This window comes from Camelus bactrianus, chromosome 12, assembly GCF_048773025.1.
Source record: "Camelus bactrianus isolate YW-2024 breed Bactrian camel chromosome 12, ASM4877302v1, whole genome shotgun sequence".
NCBI lineage: Eukaryota > Metazoa > Chordata > Mammalia > Artiodactyla > Camelidae > Camelus > Camelus bactrianus.
In genome coordinates, this window is record NC_133550.1 from 22,027,995 (window position 1) to 22,045,674 (window position 17,680).

Consider the following 17,680-nt stretch of genomic DNA (forward strand, 5'->3'; position numbering starts at 1 on the left):
TAAAATAAGAAGCTTTTGCACAGTGAAGGAAAGTATCCACAAAATAGAAAGGCCACTTACTAAATGAGAGAAGATATTTGCATATGATATAACCAATAAGGGGCCAATATCCAAAATAGACAAAGAACTCCTACAAAACAACAATAAAAAGTTAAAAAAAACAAAACCTGATTGAAAAACTGTTAGAGGACATGAATAGACATCTTTCCAATGAAGACATACAGATGGCCAACAGACACATGAAAAGATGCTCAACATCACTCATCATCAGAGAAATGCAAATCAAAACCACAGTGAGTTATCACCTCACACCTGTAAGAATGGCTATCATAAAAAAGACAAGTAACAAGTGTTGGCGAGGATGTGGAGAAAAGGGAACCCTTGTGCACTGTTGATGGGAATGTAAATTGGTGCAGCCACTACGCAAAACAGTATGGAGAGTCCTCAAAACAGTAAAAATAGAACTAACATAAGATCCAGCAACTTCATACCTGAGTATTTATCCAGAGAAAACAAAAACACTAATTAGAAAAGATATATGCATCCCAGTATTCATAGCAACACTATTTACAGTACAAGTATGGAAGCAACCTAAGTGCCTACCAACAGATGAATGGATAAAGAAGATGTGGTATATATATATATATATATACACACACACATATATATACAAGGGAATACTACTCAGCCATAAAAAACTTACCATTTGTGACAACATGGATGGACCTAGAGGGTATTATGCTAAGTGAAATAAGTCAGACAGAGAAAGAAAAATACTGTATGATTTCACTTACATGTGAAGTCTAAAAAATAAAACAAGCGAATAAACAAACATACCTAAACAGAAACAGACTCATCGACCCAGAGAACAAACAGGTGGTTGCCAGGGAGGAGGGTGGTGGAGGGAGGAGAGACATAGGTGGGAGATTAAGAGATGCAAACTATCAGCTACAAAATGAATGAGTCACAGGTATGGGGAATGCACAGTGTGGGGAATGTAGTGAATAACTATGTAATATCTGTGTACAGTGACAGATGGTAACTAGACTTACAGTGGTGATCATTTTGAAATGTATAGATATAGCGAATCACTATGCTGTGTACTGGAACTAACACAGTGTTGTAGGTCAATTATACTTCAAAATCAAACAAACAAACTCATAGAAAAAAAAATCAGATTTGTGGTTACCAGAGGTGGGGGGCTTGGACGAAGGTGGTCAAAAGGTACAAACATCTAGTTACAAGATAAACAAGTACTAGGAATGTAACCTACAATGTGATAAATATAATTAAAACTGCTGTACCAATAGTTATTATTTAAAGTTATTAAGAGAGTAAATCCTAAGAGTTCTCATCACAAGGAAAAAGTTTTTTTCTCTTTATTTAATGTATATCCATATGAGATGATGGATGTTCACTAAATTTATTGTGGTAATTATTTCATGATGTAAGTCAGTCATACCATTTTGCGCTATACCTTAAACTTACACAGAGCTGTATGTCAATTATGACTCAATAAAGCTTGCAGAAAAAGTAATCCTGTAGATCTATTGAGGCGATTACTGAAAGAATGAATATATGATTAGGAAATATAAAAAAAACCAAGACAGATACTGCACAGCATGTGAAGAGATGTGCTAATGTCAACATTACACCAGGCATGGTAACGATAAACTGATTTGCAGTATTGAGCACCAAAAATTGTCTTTAAAAAATGAGTTGGTAAATGGACTATCATATTACTATGATAAACCTAAGCCATATTTTAAAGAACACTACAGAATAAGCACTACATGACACACTAAGAGCCACAATAATAGATGAACAAATTTTGCCAACAAATTACTCATTCTACTATCTGATAAAACTAAAAAGGCAGTGAGGGAAAATGCCTTGCTGTTAAAAACATCAGAGAAATTTATCTAGGGGTGGAGGGTGCAATGTATACCTCTAGCAAAGGAGCCGAAAGCAAATGTGGAAACTCAAAACCATCAAAGTAAAGCTGCTTTTCCTCCCGGCAACTGGCATGACTTCATATACATGAAATCTTACTTGGACATCTTCTCACATAAAAGTGCTTTGATGTCAGTTTAGAACCAAGGATTTCTACATGCTTGCTAAATAACCAGAGGTTTCTGTCTCCGTAAACTGTTATCATGTTCTTCTGTTAAAATAAGATCAGACTGGTTTTACAAATGATCACACCTAGCGTTTGTAAAATGTATTCACTGTGTGAAGAACCTTTACATATAAATATATATATATTTCCTCATTTCCCTCATTCCCTCATTAAAATTTATGCTTGGATTAAGGATTTTAGAAATGTTCAAACCTATAAGATTCTGTTATTTAAAAATAGTTCAGGAGTTGTATGGCAATTTAGTCATAGAGATACGTATCATTATAAACACTCCAATTAACTTGGGTACTTTTTCTCCATAATAATAAGAAATTATAGGATTTGTAGACATCCACAGTTCAGGCAGCTGCCACCAAAAGTGAGTTGTATTATCAATGCACTTGATTCAAATAGCAGCTGAGATTCCATCTCTCTCTCTCTCAGACCACATCATATGGATAGAGTGCTAGAATTTTTCAGTTTTATACATGAAAGGGACATGAGATTTCCACGCACAATCATCTCATTTTGTAAGTGTGAAAATGGAGGAGTGGAGAAGCTAAATGATAAATACTTTCACATATATTCAGATACAAAAAATACTTCAGATATAAAACAGTTCCAGAGTGGGAAATCCAAAACTAGCTCAATTATGTTACAACCTTCAGCTGACTCTATACCTCTCTCCTTGTTGCTTTAATCTAAAAGATAAATATTATGATTATCTGTAAACTTCTAGTTGCCTGGATGAGCACAGGAAACCTTGAGCAGACAAAAGCCTGATGGTTGGCCTGGCTACCACATATTCAGTGGGTCCAGGGAGGATGGACTACCTAAAAAACCCCACTAAGCTGTTAGAGCTTTCAAGTCTCCCTGGCATTCAGGGTAAATCAGGGCTGCTGATAAAAGCAAATGTTTATATAGAGTTTACTGTGTACAGAGCTGGGATTAGCAACTGTTAGTCCAGTTCTAGTCAATCCATTGAGCTACCTCAGAAAAACAGCATGATTTCTAAGGGCTTTACATATATCGACTTGTTTAATCTGCATAACAATCCCATAAATAAATAATATTATTAGCCCCATTTCACAGATGTGAAAGCTGAGGCCCAGGTTAGGTAATTTGCCAAAGGTAACAGCTAGTAAATTTTGGAGCGAGAATTTGAATACAAGCAACCTGGCTATATATAATACCATCAAACATTGGTTAAGCAAACAGTTTTGTTTTGCTTATTACCAAAATTTATTTATATTAAAATTAAAAATGTATTTAACCTGAAAAATGTCAAGCAATAAATATCATGCAAAATATGTTACATAAGTATATTACTGATATAAGATGTGTTTGTTTTGAGAATATACTAATGAAATGTATTATTTAGATGGCAATAGGTAGATAAACAAGTTTCTTCTGTATAACACAGGGAGCTATATTCAATATCTTGTAGTAACCTATAATGAAAAAGAATATGAAAATGAATAATGTATACATATGTATGACTGAAACATTACACTGTACAACATATATTGACATGTTGTAAATTGACTATACTTCAATAGAAAATAGATAAATAAAATAAATGGCAATGTTTGCCACAAGAAATCCCTGTAGGAATTGTCAGAGCTTTCTTTATATTACTGCAAAAACAAATGCTAGTTCAATCACTTTTCTACAAAGATATATATGACAGCAGATTGAAATTTCCCCCAAACATGTCTCCAAGATTACATCTCAGGGAAATATTACTTTCACTAGTGAGAAATTTGATGTTACAGTTTTGTTTGTGCTATTGGCAGAAAGACTTTGGGTATTTATAAAATTTTCAGATATGTTACGATAGACTTTCCGTGGGTCAAACATGTTAATATAAAAATGTTTAAAATATATTTGACTTTCCTAGGGGCTCTGAGCGTAGCTAGAGTATTTATATTTTGTTTGGGAAGTTTATAAAATCACTTAATGTATGACTGGGGATGAAATCTTTACAACTGTGGAGTTTATTAACACGCTCCATTTTATAATTAATATAACACCATTAACTTACTTGGCTATCAGGCATGCACATGGGGTTGCTTCCCTTGCATTCCTTTAATATTAAAGATGTAGACGTGTCAGGGCACCCGACAGAGTTAGTGATGCAGTATGATGTAGTGAACAAAGACTACAAAGGTTTTGAACCCTCTAATATCTAGGACTACCAAACTTAAGACCTTCTGCACAACTAACCCAACCATATTATATTAAATATTCTCACAGGCTGTAAGTTTTCCCACTGAATCTTTATAAGCTCTCCAAGGATAAATAAAAAACTTATCCCAGGGGCATGTGTTAAAACCTTAAAAAGTCTTTAATAAGAACCAATGGGATGGGAACAATGGAAATGAAACAGAATTAATGAGAAAATACAGAGAAAAAAGGTAGAGTTGAAACCTAAAAAGAAGAAAATAAGTGTGTCAAGTAGAAAACTAGGAGAAAAGAGGAAAACTTGAAAAAGATCAATTGAAAAGGAAATATCTGCAGAAAACAACAGAAGGAAAATATAAGGAAAAAACACAACAGGAAACTGAGGAAAAATGAACATAAAATAATGAGAATAATAGAAACCAAAACAGAATATTAAAGACCAGCAAATCAAAGAATGCATTTTTAACAACAAAATTAATAAAAAAAATCTGTAACAATGAATGCTCAAATAGCTGTACATATAAAATATTCTATTATGTAGTAAGCAGATATTTGTACTAAAGGGAAATCACAGTGCAGACCTTTAAGGCTTTGGAGAAAACCCATGTTCTCATCTTCATAGTGTTCTCCTTTTTCAGAAAGAGCTCCTCTCTTGCTATTTAGTCCCACATAGAGACTGAACGTCTAACCACGGGACATCAAGTGACCATACTAACTGAGCTTCCTTTTACAAAATGAGTGCTATTTGGACCACCAAGCCGTGTAGTTAGGTGTGCTTGGCAGCAATCTGCCATCAAGTGGAAACGGTATACAAGATACTGGATTTGAACAAAAATGGAAGACAAGCAATTGCATGAAGAGTCCTTCAATAGTGACTCTTCCTCTCCTTCAATCGATACTTACGACCTCATAAGGAGTTTCTTATAACTGGTTCACTGAGGAGGACTGGTTTACAAATGAAATGGTTCTTCATTATATACGGGCACCAAGGAGAGGCGGGCGGTTGTACAATCACAGTTCCAGTGGAGAGGTGGCTCGGAAGGGCAGTGATGGAGGGAAGTTCTCATAACGAGCATAATTTAGAGCAACACATTTGATTGTCCATCTTTTCTGGAGTACAACATGACCAGAAGTATGGATCTGCAGTGATTCATGGGCACTGGCTAACATTTGGATCGGACTGTCAGGGTTTTGGAGAAGACAAGATTGGAAGACTGACACAAGAAGGTCCGGGGAAGAGGTATGCGAATGGATTTCTCAGAACAGGCACAGGGTATAAAGACACTCATGTTCCATGAAAATACTCACCAGAGGGCAGCATTTGGAAAGGAGACGTTCAGCAAGCAGGTGGACAAAATGATGCTCTCTTGATGTCTGTCAGCCACTGTCCGCAGCCAGGGTAGTGCTTTCTCAGTGGACCCACGTACAAAGTGGACGAGTGTCTGGAATGGAGGCTTTGCATGGGCTTAACAATACTGTCTGCTCACCAAGGCTGACCCTGTAGCCTTGCTACATTGCCACTGCCGAGGGCCTAACTAGCCAACAGCACAGACCAACACTGGGTCTATTTGGCACCCTTTCTTGGAGGGACAAGCCAGCTAGCTACCTGCTGGCTGGCTGATTCTATTGGACTACTTCCCTCATGGGAGAGAGGACAGAGACCTTTTTGCTGGAATAGATATATATTTGGGATATACATGCTTATAATGTTTCTGCTGGCACCATCATTCATGGACTCATAAAACACCTTATTAATTTTCCTTATATTCTGTACAACACTGCTTCTAATTAAGGATCTAATTTCAGAGCACAAGAAACGCAGCAATGGGTTCACGTTCACAAAAATCACTGTTCTCACCACATCGTTCGTCACCCAGAAGCGCTTGGCCTAATGGAACAGTGGCAAGCCTTACTCAAGTTTCAGTCAGTTTAAAGACAACATCCGGAAAGAACTTGGTTCTATTGTCTTAAAACAGTATATGCTTTGAATCAGAGACCAGTATGTGGTGCTGTCTTTCCCACAGCCAGAATGAATAGAGGAATAAAAAGATGGGAGTGGCTCTTCTCATTAGTATACCTAAAAGCCTGATGGCAGAATTTGTGTCTCCCATCCCTATAACATCAAACTCTGCTGATCTGGAGACCTTGGTTCTTGGCATAGGAGTGCTTCCATCAGGGCCCTCCACACTGGTTCTTCTACTGAACTGGAAGATGAAATTGCCAGTTGGATATTTAGTGCTCCTCATGCTACTGAACCAACAGATAAATAACAGCTTTTTTTTTTTTCGGATGGGGAGATAGAGCCTGATTACAAAAGGAAAATTGGGTTGCTGATACACTGTGAAGGTAGGAAGGATTATGGCTTCACCCCAGGGTATTCCTGAGAGCACCTGTCAGTACTTCAATGTCCAAAGTAAAAATCAGTGCAAAATTTCAGCAACCAACTCAAAGCAGGACCACTGAGCATTCAAGAATGAAAGTTTGGGTCACCTTTTCAATCTGAATTCACCTTCAAATTCTTACAGATCCACAATCCTTTGTCCACAATTCTGTAATCCAAAAAGCACTGAAAATTGAAAGCATTTTCACATGTTACCTGATCTGTAATCATTTAGCAGTAAAATCTAGGTGGAACTAATGGGAGGTGACTTACAGAATTTATTATTCCACTTAGTGTGAATATGTACATGTTCTGCAGAAATATTAACACCTCTGATGGTAGCTCACAATTTCAGAACCCACATGGAGTCTTAGGTAATTATGCGGTATTCGTGCCATACTGCCTTTTGAAAATCCCAAATGTTTTACCTATGAAACATAATCCAGCCTTAAGGATTTCAGATGAGGATTGTGAACCTGTTCCAGCAGTGTTTCAAGAAAAGTGCTGGATATGTTAATTCGAAAAATCTCTGCTAAAATAAAAATTAAAATTAAAAAAAAAAGTCTCTGCTAAACTTTTTCACTGGTGTTACGGGGTAAATTTTGTGCCCTACTTAATTCACGTTGAAGTACTAACCCTTAGCACCACAAAATGTGACTGTCTTTGGAGACAGGGTCTTCAAAGAGATAATTAAGATAAAATGAGGGCCTTAGGTTAGACCCTACTCCGGTAAGATGGATGCCATTACAAGAAGATGAGGTTAGGACACAGACACACACAGAGGGAAGACCATACGAAGACAGAGAGAAAAGGTGGTGAACTATAAGCCAGGGAGAGAGGACTCAGAAGAAACCAACCCTGCTGACATCTTCATCTTGGACCGCTAGCCTCCAGAATTGTGAGAAAATAAATCTCTGTTGTTGAAGCCGCCCAGTTTGTGTTATTTTGTTTTGGCACCCCACAAGCCAATGCAACTGGTAACATGTAATTTCTATGCCAACAAAAATCAGTAAAAGGATTTCCATTTTGCAAAAACAAAACATGACCAACTAAACAAAAACCAACCAACCTTTTAAAATGTGATTAGTTTTACAACTATGGCTCATTAATGTTACACTTTATTTTGAGTTCTCTCAGGGAAGGTTTTGTAGCTTATTTCTGCCTCATTTATAGCACTTTGCCCCTCAAATTCCAGTTGACAAAAAGGAGGCTACTCCTCATTTCAGGCATTAGCTCCTGTTGCATAATAACTATATACAAAACTTTAATACATAGTTTTTATTGCTGTTGTGTTTGCCTTGATGTAAATTCAGGACTAATCAGAATAGCCTGGGGTTTCTGGGATCCAAGGTCAGTTTCTTTCTTTCTTTTTTTTTTTTTTTTGTTCTTTTTTATTATTATTAATAGACTTTATTTTTTTTAGAGCAGTTTCAGGTCACACTAGAATTGAGCAGAAAATACAGAGAGTTTGCACATGGCCCTCCCCACCCACACATATATACTCCCCTACCCTCAATATCCCTCATAAGGGTGGCATATTTGGTACAATCGATGAACTAACATGGACACATTATTATTAACCTAAGTCTACACATTACATTAGGGTTCACTCTTGATGTTGTACATTCTATGGGCTTTGACAAATGCATAATGACATGTAGCCACCACTATAGTATCATACAGAAAAACTTCATTGCCCTAAAAATCCCTGTGTTCCATCTGTTCATTCCTCCCTTTCTCCCTCTCCCCAAGCCCCTGAAAACAATGATCTTTCTATTGTTTCTCTAGCTGTGCCTTTTCCAGAATGTCATTTGGTTGGAATTGTACAGTTTGTAGCCCAATGTCAGTTTCTTGATCTAAGACAGGTGCACTCAATCTTTTTCTCCACCTCCACAGAGAACAGAATCCTGTATACAGGATTCCATGCACAGCTTCAGTAACTTCTCCAGGCTCTATCATTCTAGGAAGCATATCAGAATGGAAATGAACATTCTTATATCAGTGGCCTGGGGATTATTTTAATTTTTCAAAGGTATATCATTAGAAAACTTCAATAACTTACTGTTACATTGTTAAACTGCTTGTGTTGTTTTACAAGTGACCCTAGTGACTTGTATGTCTCGAGTACTGAGATATGAACTCTGTTAATGTACTGAAATGACACCTGGATGAGTAAGAACCTGCATTCCTGTAGTGGCAAGGACCTTTCTCTTCCTCACCAGCCACTCTTCCAGACACGTAGGAAACACTTTAGGAAAAAGGTGTGACTTTTGTGGTGATGCGGGAGAAGTATCTCCTGTATTACTATCTCCATGGAAGTCTAGTCCAGGAAGGGGTTTTTCCCAGAGAAGCACCAATAAGTGGGAGGCAGCTGGTACAGTGCAAGGGCATGTGCTTTGGAACTCCGCAGAAAATGGGTTTCTGGTTCTCCTCCAAGGACTACTTTGCAGAGTTGTAAAGTACAGTTTGAAGGGTGGTTGTAAATTTCAGCACTGACTGACAATCCACCACACACACTAGGCTTAATAGGCTGTAAATCTGGTATGAAAAAATACTTTGTTGTAGAATTGAGACACAGGTGAATGTATTCATTCTTAGAATATTTATTGACTGTCTGTTATGTGTCAAACTATTCTAGGGGCTGGAGATGCAGTGATGAAGACAACAAATAAAAGTTCCTGCCGTTCTTGAGTTTATGACCCAGAGATGGAGCTTACTTTCTGGGGGTGGACGTTATGTTCTAGTGAAACGGGATTTGCAGCACTGGGGGTTTTTAGAGTGCTCAATTTGCTTTTTTTTCTTTTTTTGGATTTGATTGGAAAATACTTTGCTGCCATCACTTTTGCAAGTAGATAAGTTTTTGTTAATCTCCTTGATAATCCACACAGATGAGGAGTTTAAAAACATCACAATGCCTTAGACTTGGAAGGGACTTAAATTGAGATAATAGTTCTAACTCCTTTATTTTACAGATGGAAAAAAGAGAAGTGACTTACCTAAATTTACCCATTGCATTACTGAGAGACTGAAGACCAGGCCTAAGATTTCCTCTCTCATATGCTTTGCTCTGTCATATTCATCATGGTTTCTGGGTTTCTGAAATCGAGGTCTGAGTCATAAGAAGTGATGCTTGCAAAAAAAAAAAAAAGATGGTGCAATGAGTTCAGAAACCGCTGTAAATCTGATTTGGTTAATCAGAAAGCATGGCTTGATGACAGAAACCGACTTACAGTTTTAAAAAACAAACTTGTGGTTACCAAATGGGAGAAGCGGGGAGAGACAAATTAGGTATATGGGACTAACAGATATAAACTACTGTGTATAAAGTAGATATAAGCTATAGACAGATAGATAGCACAGGGAGTTACAGCCATTATTTTGTAATAATTTATAATGGAGTATAAGCTGCAAAAATACTGAGTCATTATGCTGTACGCCTGAAACTAATATAATATTGTAAATGAACTATAATTTTAAAAAAACTATAGCTTGGTGAAAGACTGACAGGATACCTGAGCTCTAATCCTGGCCTGTTAAAGAAAAACCATTTAACCCGGTCCCTAAATTCCTTGTCTTTCAAATAGAGGGCTAGGCTAATTGATGAGAACATTTGCATAGCACTTTAAGCGCTTTAAAATACGCATTTGTGTAGAGAGATTTACAAAGCGCCAGCACATAGTGCTAAAAAGTGTTATTTTATTATTAATCGTGCACTCTCGTAAATATAGATGCCCATTTTGCAGATGAAGCAAAGCAGTTGAGAATTACAGAAACTAAGGACAACTTCTATGGTCGATCAGTTACGTAACAGAGAAAGCAGGCTGAGAACCCAGTACTTCGAATTGTTCTATTTGTTTTCTAGTACCTTAAGACCCTTTTAGCCATATGACTGTTGTTTTACAGGAATTCGAAACAGTACAGAGACAAAGGGGAAGTATTTCATACAGAAGTGAGCCATGTGTATCAAGGAAGGGTATGGGAATGAATTTCATTTAGTTTGGCAGGAGGCAGCTCTTCTGATGGGCAGTGGATTGGGGAAGTAGGGAGAAAGTGTGCTGTTCCTTGAACGCCAGGCCAATAAGTCTGAGAGTCTTAGCAAAGTTATTGATTAATGTGGTGACATAATGTTACCAGCATTTTATTATTAACCTGGTTGTGAACTACCGAACAGGTTCGGGAGGTGGGGCTGGAGCTTCAGAGACCAGTTAGATGGCTGTCGCTAAAGTCTAGTACTATATGAGGGCATCCAGTATGTTGAGGTAACGAGATCTGGGAGAAAAGTGTTCTTTTCCTAACAACGTTCAGGGCACATGCAAACTCGTTTTAAAGCAACTATTGTAGAGGCCTGGGAGGCGAGAAGACCGCACTGGAATGAAACGAGGGTTAGATTCCTGGCTTTGTCATTTTCTAATTACGCAATATAAAGGAAGTCACCTAACCTCTCCGGAGCCTCGGTTTCGTTTCCTCCAAAATAAGGGCGACAATTCCGACTTGGCAGAGCATCCGTGTGCGCCAAACCAGACCAGTGGCTTAAGGCACCGGGCAATGGCGCTCACTGGTGACTCCCGCCTTCGCCCCGGTGTCCTTCGGACTGGGGCTGAGGAGCCAGGGACCGCCCAGGCCCGGAAAGCGGCTCTACCTGGCGACCGCGGCAGCGCACTCGGGTCCGGAGCTGGGCTGACCTCGGAAGGCCGGCTCCACCTCGGACTAGACCTGGTGCGGGAGGAGGGAGCGTGCCCCGCCAGAGGGGCCCGAGCGGCCACCCCCACTCCGCCGCCCGCGAACTCGCCGCGAGCGCTGGGCCGCGCTGGCCGCGTTTGAAGTCTCCGGCGCGGCCGCTGGTTGGCGGGCGCGGGTCACGTGGCTCAGGCAGGAGTTTCCCCGACAGCTGGAGGCTGCGTGGGCTCCGGCGGCGGCTCCCGAGCTCGGCGGTGCGGCCTTCCCCGCCCCCGCCCTCCCTCCTCCCCCGCCCGCTTCCGCCCGGCTTATTATCTTCCTTATTGACAAACAGAGCGGCCGCCGCGGCGACTCTCGGCGTGCGTCCCTAGCCAAGCCATGGGAGACAAGAAGAGCCCCACCAGGTAACGGCGCCCGGGCCCCGGGCCCGGACCGCGCCGGCGGCGGGGCCCTCGCGCCGGGCTTCGGCCGGCCGCCTCGCTCGCTGCCCGGGCAGCGGGGCGAGAACGTGGGCAGCGCCGCCGCTGCGCGAGCGCTGCCGCGCGAGGGGCCGGCGCCGGCCGCCCCACAATGGAGCCGCGATGGCGGCGGCCGGAGCGGCGGCCCGGGGTGTCAGGGCGGCGGCGGCGGCGGCGGCGGCTGCGGTGGCGTCTTCGGCCGCACTCGCGCCCCCGCCTTCCTGGCTCCCCTCCCCCCCCGGGCCGGAGCCTGGCGCGCCGGGGGCCGGCGGGGCGGGGGTCGCGGAATTGGGGCGGGGGGCGGGGCGGGGGCGGCCGCAGGGCCCGGGCGCGGCCTGCTGGTGACCACGCGCCGCGTCGTGTCCGGGTTGTGTCCTGCAGGCCGAAGCGGCAGTCGAAGCCGTCCTCGGATGAGGGTTACTGGGATTGTAGCGTCTGCACCTTCCGGAACAGCGCCGAGGCCTTCAAGTGCATGATGTGCGATGTGCGGAAGGGCACCTCCACCCGGTGAGTCCCGGGCCTGCCCCGCCGACCGGGTCGCGGCGCCGAGGACGCCCCTGCGGCGGCCGCCCCTCCCGTGACACTCGCGGACCCGGCGGGCCGAGCGAGAGCGAGGTGGTGGCCGCGATAGGAACTGGGTCAGATTGGTAGCAACCCAAGCGATGGTTTGCGGTGAGGGGTAATTGAGGAGGCTGTAAGGTTTTTCCGCTGCCTGGAGAGACTACATTATTTAAGGGAGGCATTAGCTACTGCGCTTTAAATTCGTATCGCTGGGTGTAATGCCACCCCCCCTCCACCCTCCCCAGCACACACTCCGGATGTAATAATGTTGGCTGCATTGTTGTGTTAGTGTAGGAATCAAAAACCGTGAAACCCTCTTCAAGAGCAAAAGATGTAATTTAATTTCGTTCCTCAAAAAAGTATCTGATTATAGAATACATAGTAGATTAGGCTTCTTTTTTTATATACAAACGTGTGGAAGGGTCAGATCAGGGTTCTGTGTAGTGTTTTTATTCTAATTATCTAATATTTTATAGGTAAATAGTTGGAGGGGAACTCAGTCACAGGGACACATTTTTACTGAAAGTAACTGAGTATCTTTAGTTTGATTAAATGGCAATCCATTAGACTATATAAATGAGATAAAATGATCTCTGCCTACTTTCGGTCTTTTATTGTAAGCTTACAGCACGATAACTCAGTCTTTTTAAAAAACAAAACAAAACAAACCACTTAAGTGAATTAAGTGGATAAAGAAAATCATTTGGGAAATTCAAAGTCAGAGCATGCTTAGTCTGCCAGCGCTTAGTTACTGTGATTTATAACGTAATATTTAGATGACATATATATTTTGATTAAAGTCTGTTAGAAACTAAATTATCACAAGGATACTAATGTGATATAATGTTTTTAAAAAGGGCTATACAATGTTAACATTACAGTAGTATATTCAGTAGAAGTTAGATTTCTAAAAATGAGATATCCAGATTTTAAAACACCATTTTATAGCATTTTATTAAATGTTTTAAAATGTAGAGATAGAAATGATTGTCAATAGCCTGAAATTTTTAAGATTTGCTTAATGAGGCTAGCTGCTTTTGACATATCCCTCTTTTTGTAAATCATAATATGCTTTTTGTATATTAATTCCCATTTACATTGGGTAAACTACTTTGAACATTTTCCTGATGTCCTTTAAAAAGTAAACTTTCAAACATCTGCTAAATTCAAGGAAACAGAACATTCTAGAAAGAAAAAAGTGCCATTTGCTAAAATGAATGTGGTAACTATTTTTGGACCCGTGATTTAAGTATTTTGAAAAGCAAAGTATCTTTATATCTTCATGTCTATATAAGGTTGGATTTAGTTTAGATTATATTTGTATATCTATGTTAGTACTTTTTACTTTTTAAAATGCTCAATAAGCAATTTTCAGAAAAATTTTTTGGGAGGCAGGAACTTTAATGTGGAGACAATTACTGTAATCAATATCTGGTACGATATTGTTGCTTTTTGTTGTTCCTTCTCTATTTTCTTGTAGCCATTAGAAAAATACTGAAACTAGAAGAGCCTATATGTTTATTTGCAGGGACAGCAAGGAAGGGGGGAAGCTGGTGTCCTACTCCACAGCCAGTCTTGGGGTTAGAGGAACCCTGAGAAATAGAGTAGGTGGTGGCAGCTCAGAAGAGGAGAAACAGGCCGAATACCTGGCACCTGGAAGAAGAAGGAATATAGTGCACAGGGGAGTTGGCCCAGGACAGAGAAGTGGGCCTAGTTTAAAAGAGGCTTGAGGCCCACGTGGGGGCCCCTGACATTTTTTACCAGTACATCTGAGCTCTTATAGATCCAATTTTTAGTGGTGGAAACATTACTTGAGGAGGACTCAGAGAAGCATTGTCATTTGGATTGAAACTGAAGAGGCTCTGGGCAACTCACCAGAAGTCTAAGGGACACTCTGTTCCTAAAAGTAAGTGTTCTACACTACGACCCTCTCAGCTTCTTCCTTCCTCTCTCTGAATTGTCTCTTCTCTTTTGATTTCGGCCCTAAGTTAAACCTAAGAGCTCTAATTTCTCTGTTGTCTTGTTATTTTTCTCCCGCTGTTTCCGAAATTCAGAGTGGAATCCACGTTTGGGTAGAACAATGGAACAGGACATTGTTAATAAGGCAGATATTGATTGCACCACAAAATATTTGCCTCCCTGGTAATGTTAGAAAAACAGGATTAAAAGATCACATAACACTCTTGAGAAGCAAAAGTTTCAGCAGTTGGAAGAAATAATTCTCTACAACTGACGTGTTAATTAGCAGTGAGGGTAATTTCAAGGATAAGGTTGGCGATTACCCAAGCAGGGACTGGGTAGCTGCAGAGCAGAAGGATGCAGTTTGCTAACGACTTGTTTGCATAACCGAGAGAGACAGAACTTGAATCCCTTGGGTCAGAATGACCTTTGAACTGATTCTGTCTTAGTCGCCAATGTGAGGCCAAGTCTAAGCCATCCCAGACATTTGAACAGTCTTTTCTTTTTAAACCTCCGCAGAAGTTGGAGGTTTAAAAATGGTCTCCCTTTAAAGTCTTCCTGATTTTTTTTGTTGTTGTTTAAAGGATATCTAGCTGAAATCCTTTATATTGCAGCGGAAGACCGTTTTCATCGGCAATATCCCTGGTAGGTCATGTTTTTCTGCAGAGCAACTGTATGGACTGAAATGAGATTATATTTGTAGCAGTATTTCAGAATGAAATACGGTTTCAAGCAGCTTCAATTCCTGAATTGATACATTATATTCTTTAAATGTATGCCATTTCTACGACTGAACTTCAGTTTTGCACTTGCTGGCCTTAATTAGTTTAAATTTGATTAATCTTTTAAAAAATTCAGACTCTAAAAAGCTAGATAGTTCAAGTACTGGAAGTTTTCTACATTGTGCTTTTGTGAGAGGATCAATGAATGATAAATGTGAAACTGACAGGAAAGATGTAAAAAAGAAAAAATTACAGTGACAATTATTGTCAAAGGTGCTACACAGTTTCCTTCATCTTTTATATTTCAAATTCTTTTAAAGCAATAAGTGTCTCAGATATAAACCTAAGAAACTTTAAGAAATAAAGAACCATTCTGAATCATTGGAGAAAAATATTTAGTATAGTGTGTGAGTAGTACAATCAATGCATGATGATTGAGTTAGACTGGTGTCTTACTGCCACTTCTTCATATAAGAATGGAAATAAATGCTTAATTCAGAAAGCAGACGTTTAAAAATGAAAATGATAGAGCTATTTGTTTTGGTTTTGAACTGTGATTTAAATGAGAATATAAAAACACCTAGTCTGGAGCAGGCTTAAAAATGTAATTTCAAACGTAACAGGTAGTAGTATATTTTCTCAGGGAAAATTGTAGTAGTTCCTTTAGGGATCTCAGAGATGTTATTGTAGAGAATGATGAGAAAGATTTCATATATTAGCAAGCGTGCTTGATGTTTTACTAGGAGTCTCGCAACCTGGGTTCTTACCTCATTTTAACCACTTAAACATTCAGCATTCAGCAGTGTTAATTGAGCATGTTTTGTACAAGGGCTGAGTTAGGTACTAGACATGCAGTGCTGAGCGAATAGATGTTTGTTCCTTCTGTAAAAATTTTATGATTTTGCTGTCAATTCAGAAACACTTTGTACCAAATTCTATACGTGAGGTAGTATTAGTAGATACTTACATGTGAGCTGAAGAGGTGAAATTTTCTTATTTAGAAAAACTAGTGTGTATGACTGAACACAGTATTATGGTTAGGCTCTGACTGTTGGTAAAAAGAATGAATTATTACAGCTTGTATAAAATGGAGTAAGTGGGAGTAAATGGTATAAAATTCACATTTTGAGGAAACCTTGAAATCAGTTATCATCAGATAAAAATCTTTTCAGTGTTACTGTTCTCTTGTCATACGTGCTTTATATCTTCTAATTTGAGGCTTGGCACAGGTTTTCCTAGACTCTCGGTGTGGGAATGTGGGAAAAAGTCAAAGACCATGTCAGTCCGTCTGTTTGTCAGAAATGCAGCATTCTTAGCCTGCCATGCCTGGGGAACCTTTCCAGCCACCACGTGGGGCTGTTCGGGGACTCCTTATTCTAGGAGGTCGCTTGGTTGGTTGGTTTTCGTCTCTGCATCTTGGGTTAGAATTAGTCACGTGGGTTCATTGTTTCTGGAGAAATTTTCAAAGTGATTAGTGTTTGGATAGTCCAGAGTGGTGGTTTTCAAAGTGTGATTTGATCAGCCCTGAGGGTCCCTGAGACCCTTCTAGGGAGTCTGTAAGGTGCAGACTATTTTTGTGATCATACTAAGATGTTATTTGCCTTTTTCACTGTGTTGACACTTGAGGTGGAGGTGGCTGTGCAGAGGCAAGGGTTGGTACAACTGCTGGCCCCTTAGCATAAATCAAAGCAGTGGCACCAATTTCGATACTCACCGTAATCTTCACCAGCATGCACATGCAGTAAAAAGATGCCAGTTTCACTTAAGAATGTTCTTGATGAAGCAGTAAAAATAAATGACTGTACAAAGTCTCGTGTCTCTTTTAATAATCTGTCTGATGAACCAGGAAGTGCAAGTAAAGCACTCCTGTTGTTTTCCAAAGTAAAGTGGTTGATTCGAGGGAGACCTTTTTGTAGTTGTTTGAGTTTTGAGCAGAACTGGCTGCTTTTTTCATCAAATATTTTTATTTGAATTTTTAATTTTTATTTAAATAAAATATTTTTATTTGCTGGCAAACTGGCTATTCAGATGTGGGTTTTTAGCAGATACTGCCTCAAAATTAAACACAGTTAAGTCTGTTACTTTGGGGAAAACAATTGATAGTATTTGTTGCCAATGATAAAAATTGAGCTGTCAGGTGAAAATCAGGTTTTGAAGACTTGTAACCATCACAGTGAGATCAAGAGCTTCCCAGGACTTTAAAAATGAGATCAGATGGTTATATCAATGAATGTAATTTTTAATATTTTATCATGAAGTTTGTCAATATTTGGAAGGTCTGCATAACTCAGTGCACTAACATTTCCCAATAACAAGTGTATGATGTTTCAAAACCATCCATAGATAATCCATTCAAAGTATAAAATAAACCAGTGGATTTTAAGGGAACACTATGTAAACTTTGTTGATGTGGTTTCCGATTTCGCATTCAGCTAACTTCTAAGAAACAACTCCTTGTTGAGTTTTTATGCAGTATCAAAGAAGAATATCCACAATTATCTGAAAAGGCTATTAAAATTCTCCTCTCTTTTCAACTACATATTTGTGGAAGTCTAGGTTTTCTTCGTATTGTTGAATGAAAACAACACATTGCGACAAATTGGAGTAGATATGACGGTCC

At 39.9% G+C, this 17,680-nt stretch overlaps 1 protein-coding gene and 1 long non-coding RNA gene across 11 annotated transcripts in view; one reads left to right on the forward strand and one right to left on the reverse strand.

Annotated features, from left to right (window-relative positions):
• Positions 1 to 11,594, reverse strand: part of LOC105081377 (uncharacterized) — a 38,659-nt gene extending 27,065 nt beyond the window's left edge. The window contains exons 1-3 of one of the 6 annotated variants that reach the window (XR_012510635.1): positions 11,123 to 11,594; positions 9,680 to 9,812; positions 5,612 to 5,757 (exon numbers count right to left, since the gene is read on the reverse strand). This is a non-coding gene — a long non-coding RNA (uncharacterized LOC105081377). The remainder of the gene's footprint in view (positions 1 to 5,611; positions 5,758 to 9,679; positions 9,813 to 11,122) is intronic. The other 5 variants (XR_006720260.2, XR_836434.3, XR_012510634.1 and 2 more) reach the window with 5 other exon arrangements.
• Position 11,595: 1 nt separating this feature from the next.
• The window catches only part of YAF2 (YY1 associated factor 2), a 67,154-nt gene continuing 61,069 nt past the window's right edge, over positions 11,596 to 17,680 (forward strand). For 3 of the 5 annotated variants that reach the window (XR_012510631.1, XR_012510632.1, XR_012510633.1), the window contains exons 1-3: positions 11,596 to 11,764; positions 12,200 to 12,325; positions 13,908 to 14,285. Coding sequence is in view for 2 of the 5 variants with exons in the window: in XM_074375018.1 (XP_074231119.1) it covers positions 11,739 to 11,764; positions 12,200 to 12,325 (152 nt within the window). In the remaining 3 variants the exon portion in view is untranslated. The remainder of the gene's footprint in view (positions 11,765 to 12,199; positions 12,326 to 13,907; positions 14,286 to 17,680) is intronic. The other 2 variants (XM_074375018.1, XM_074375017.1) reach the window with 1 other exon arrangement.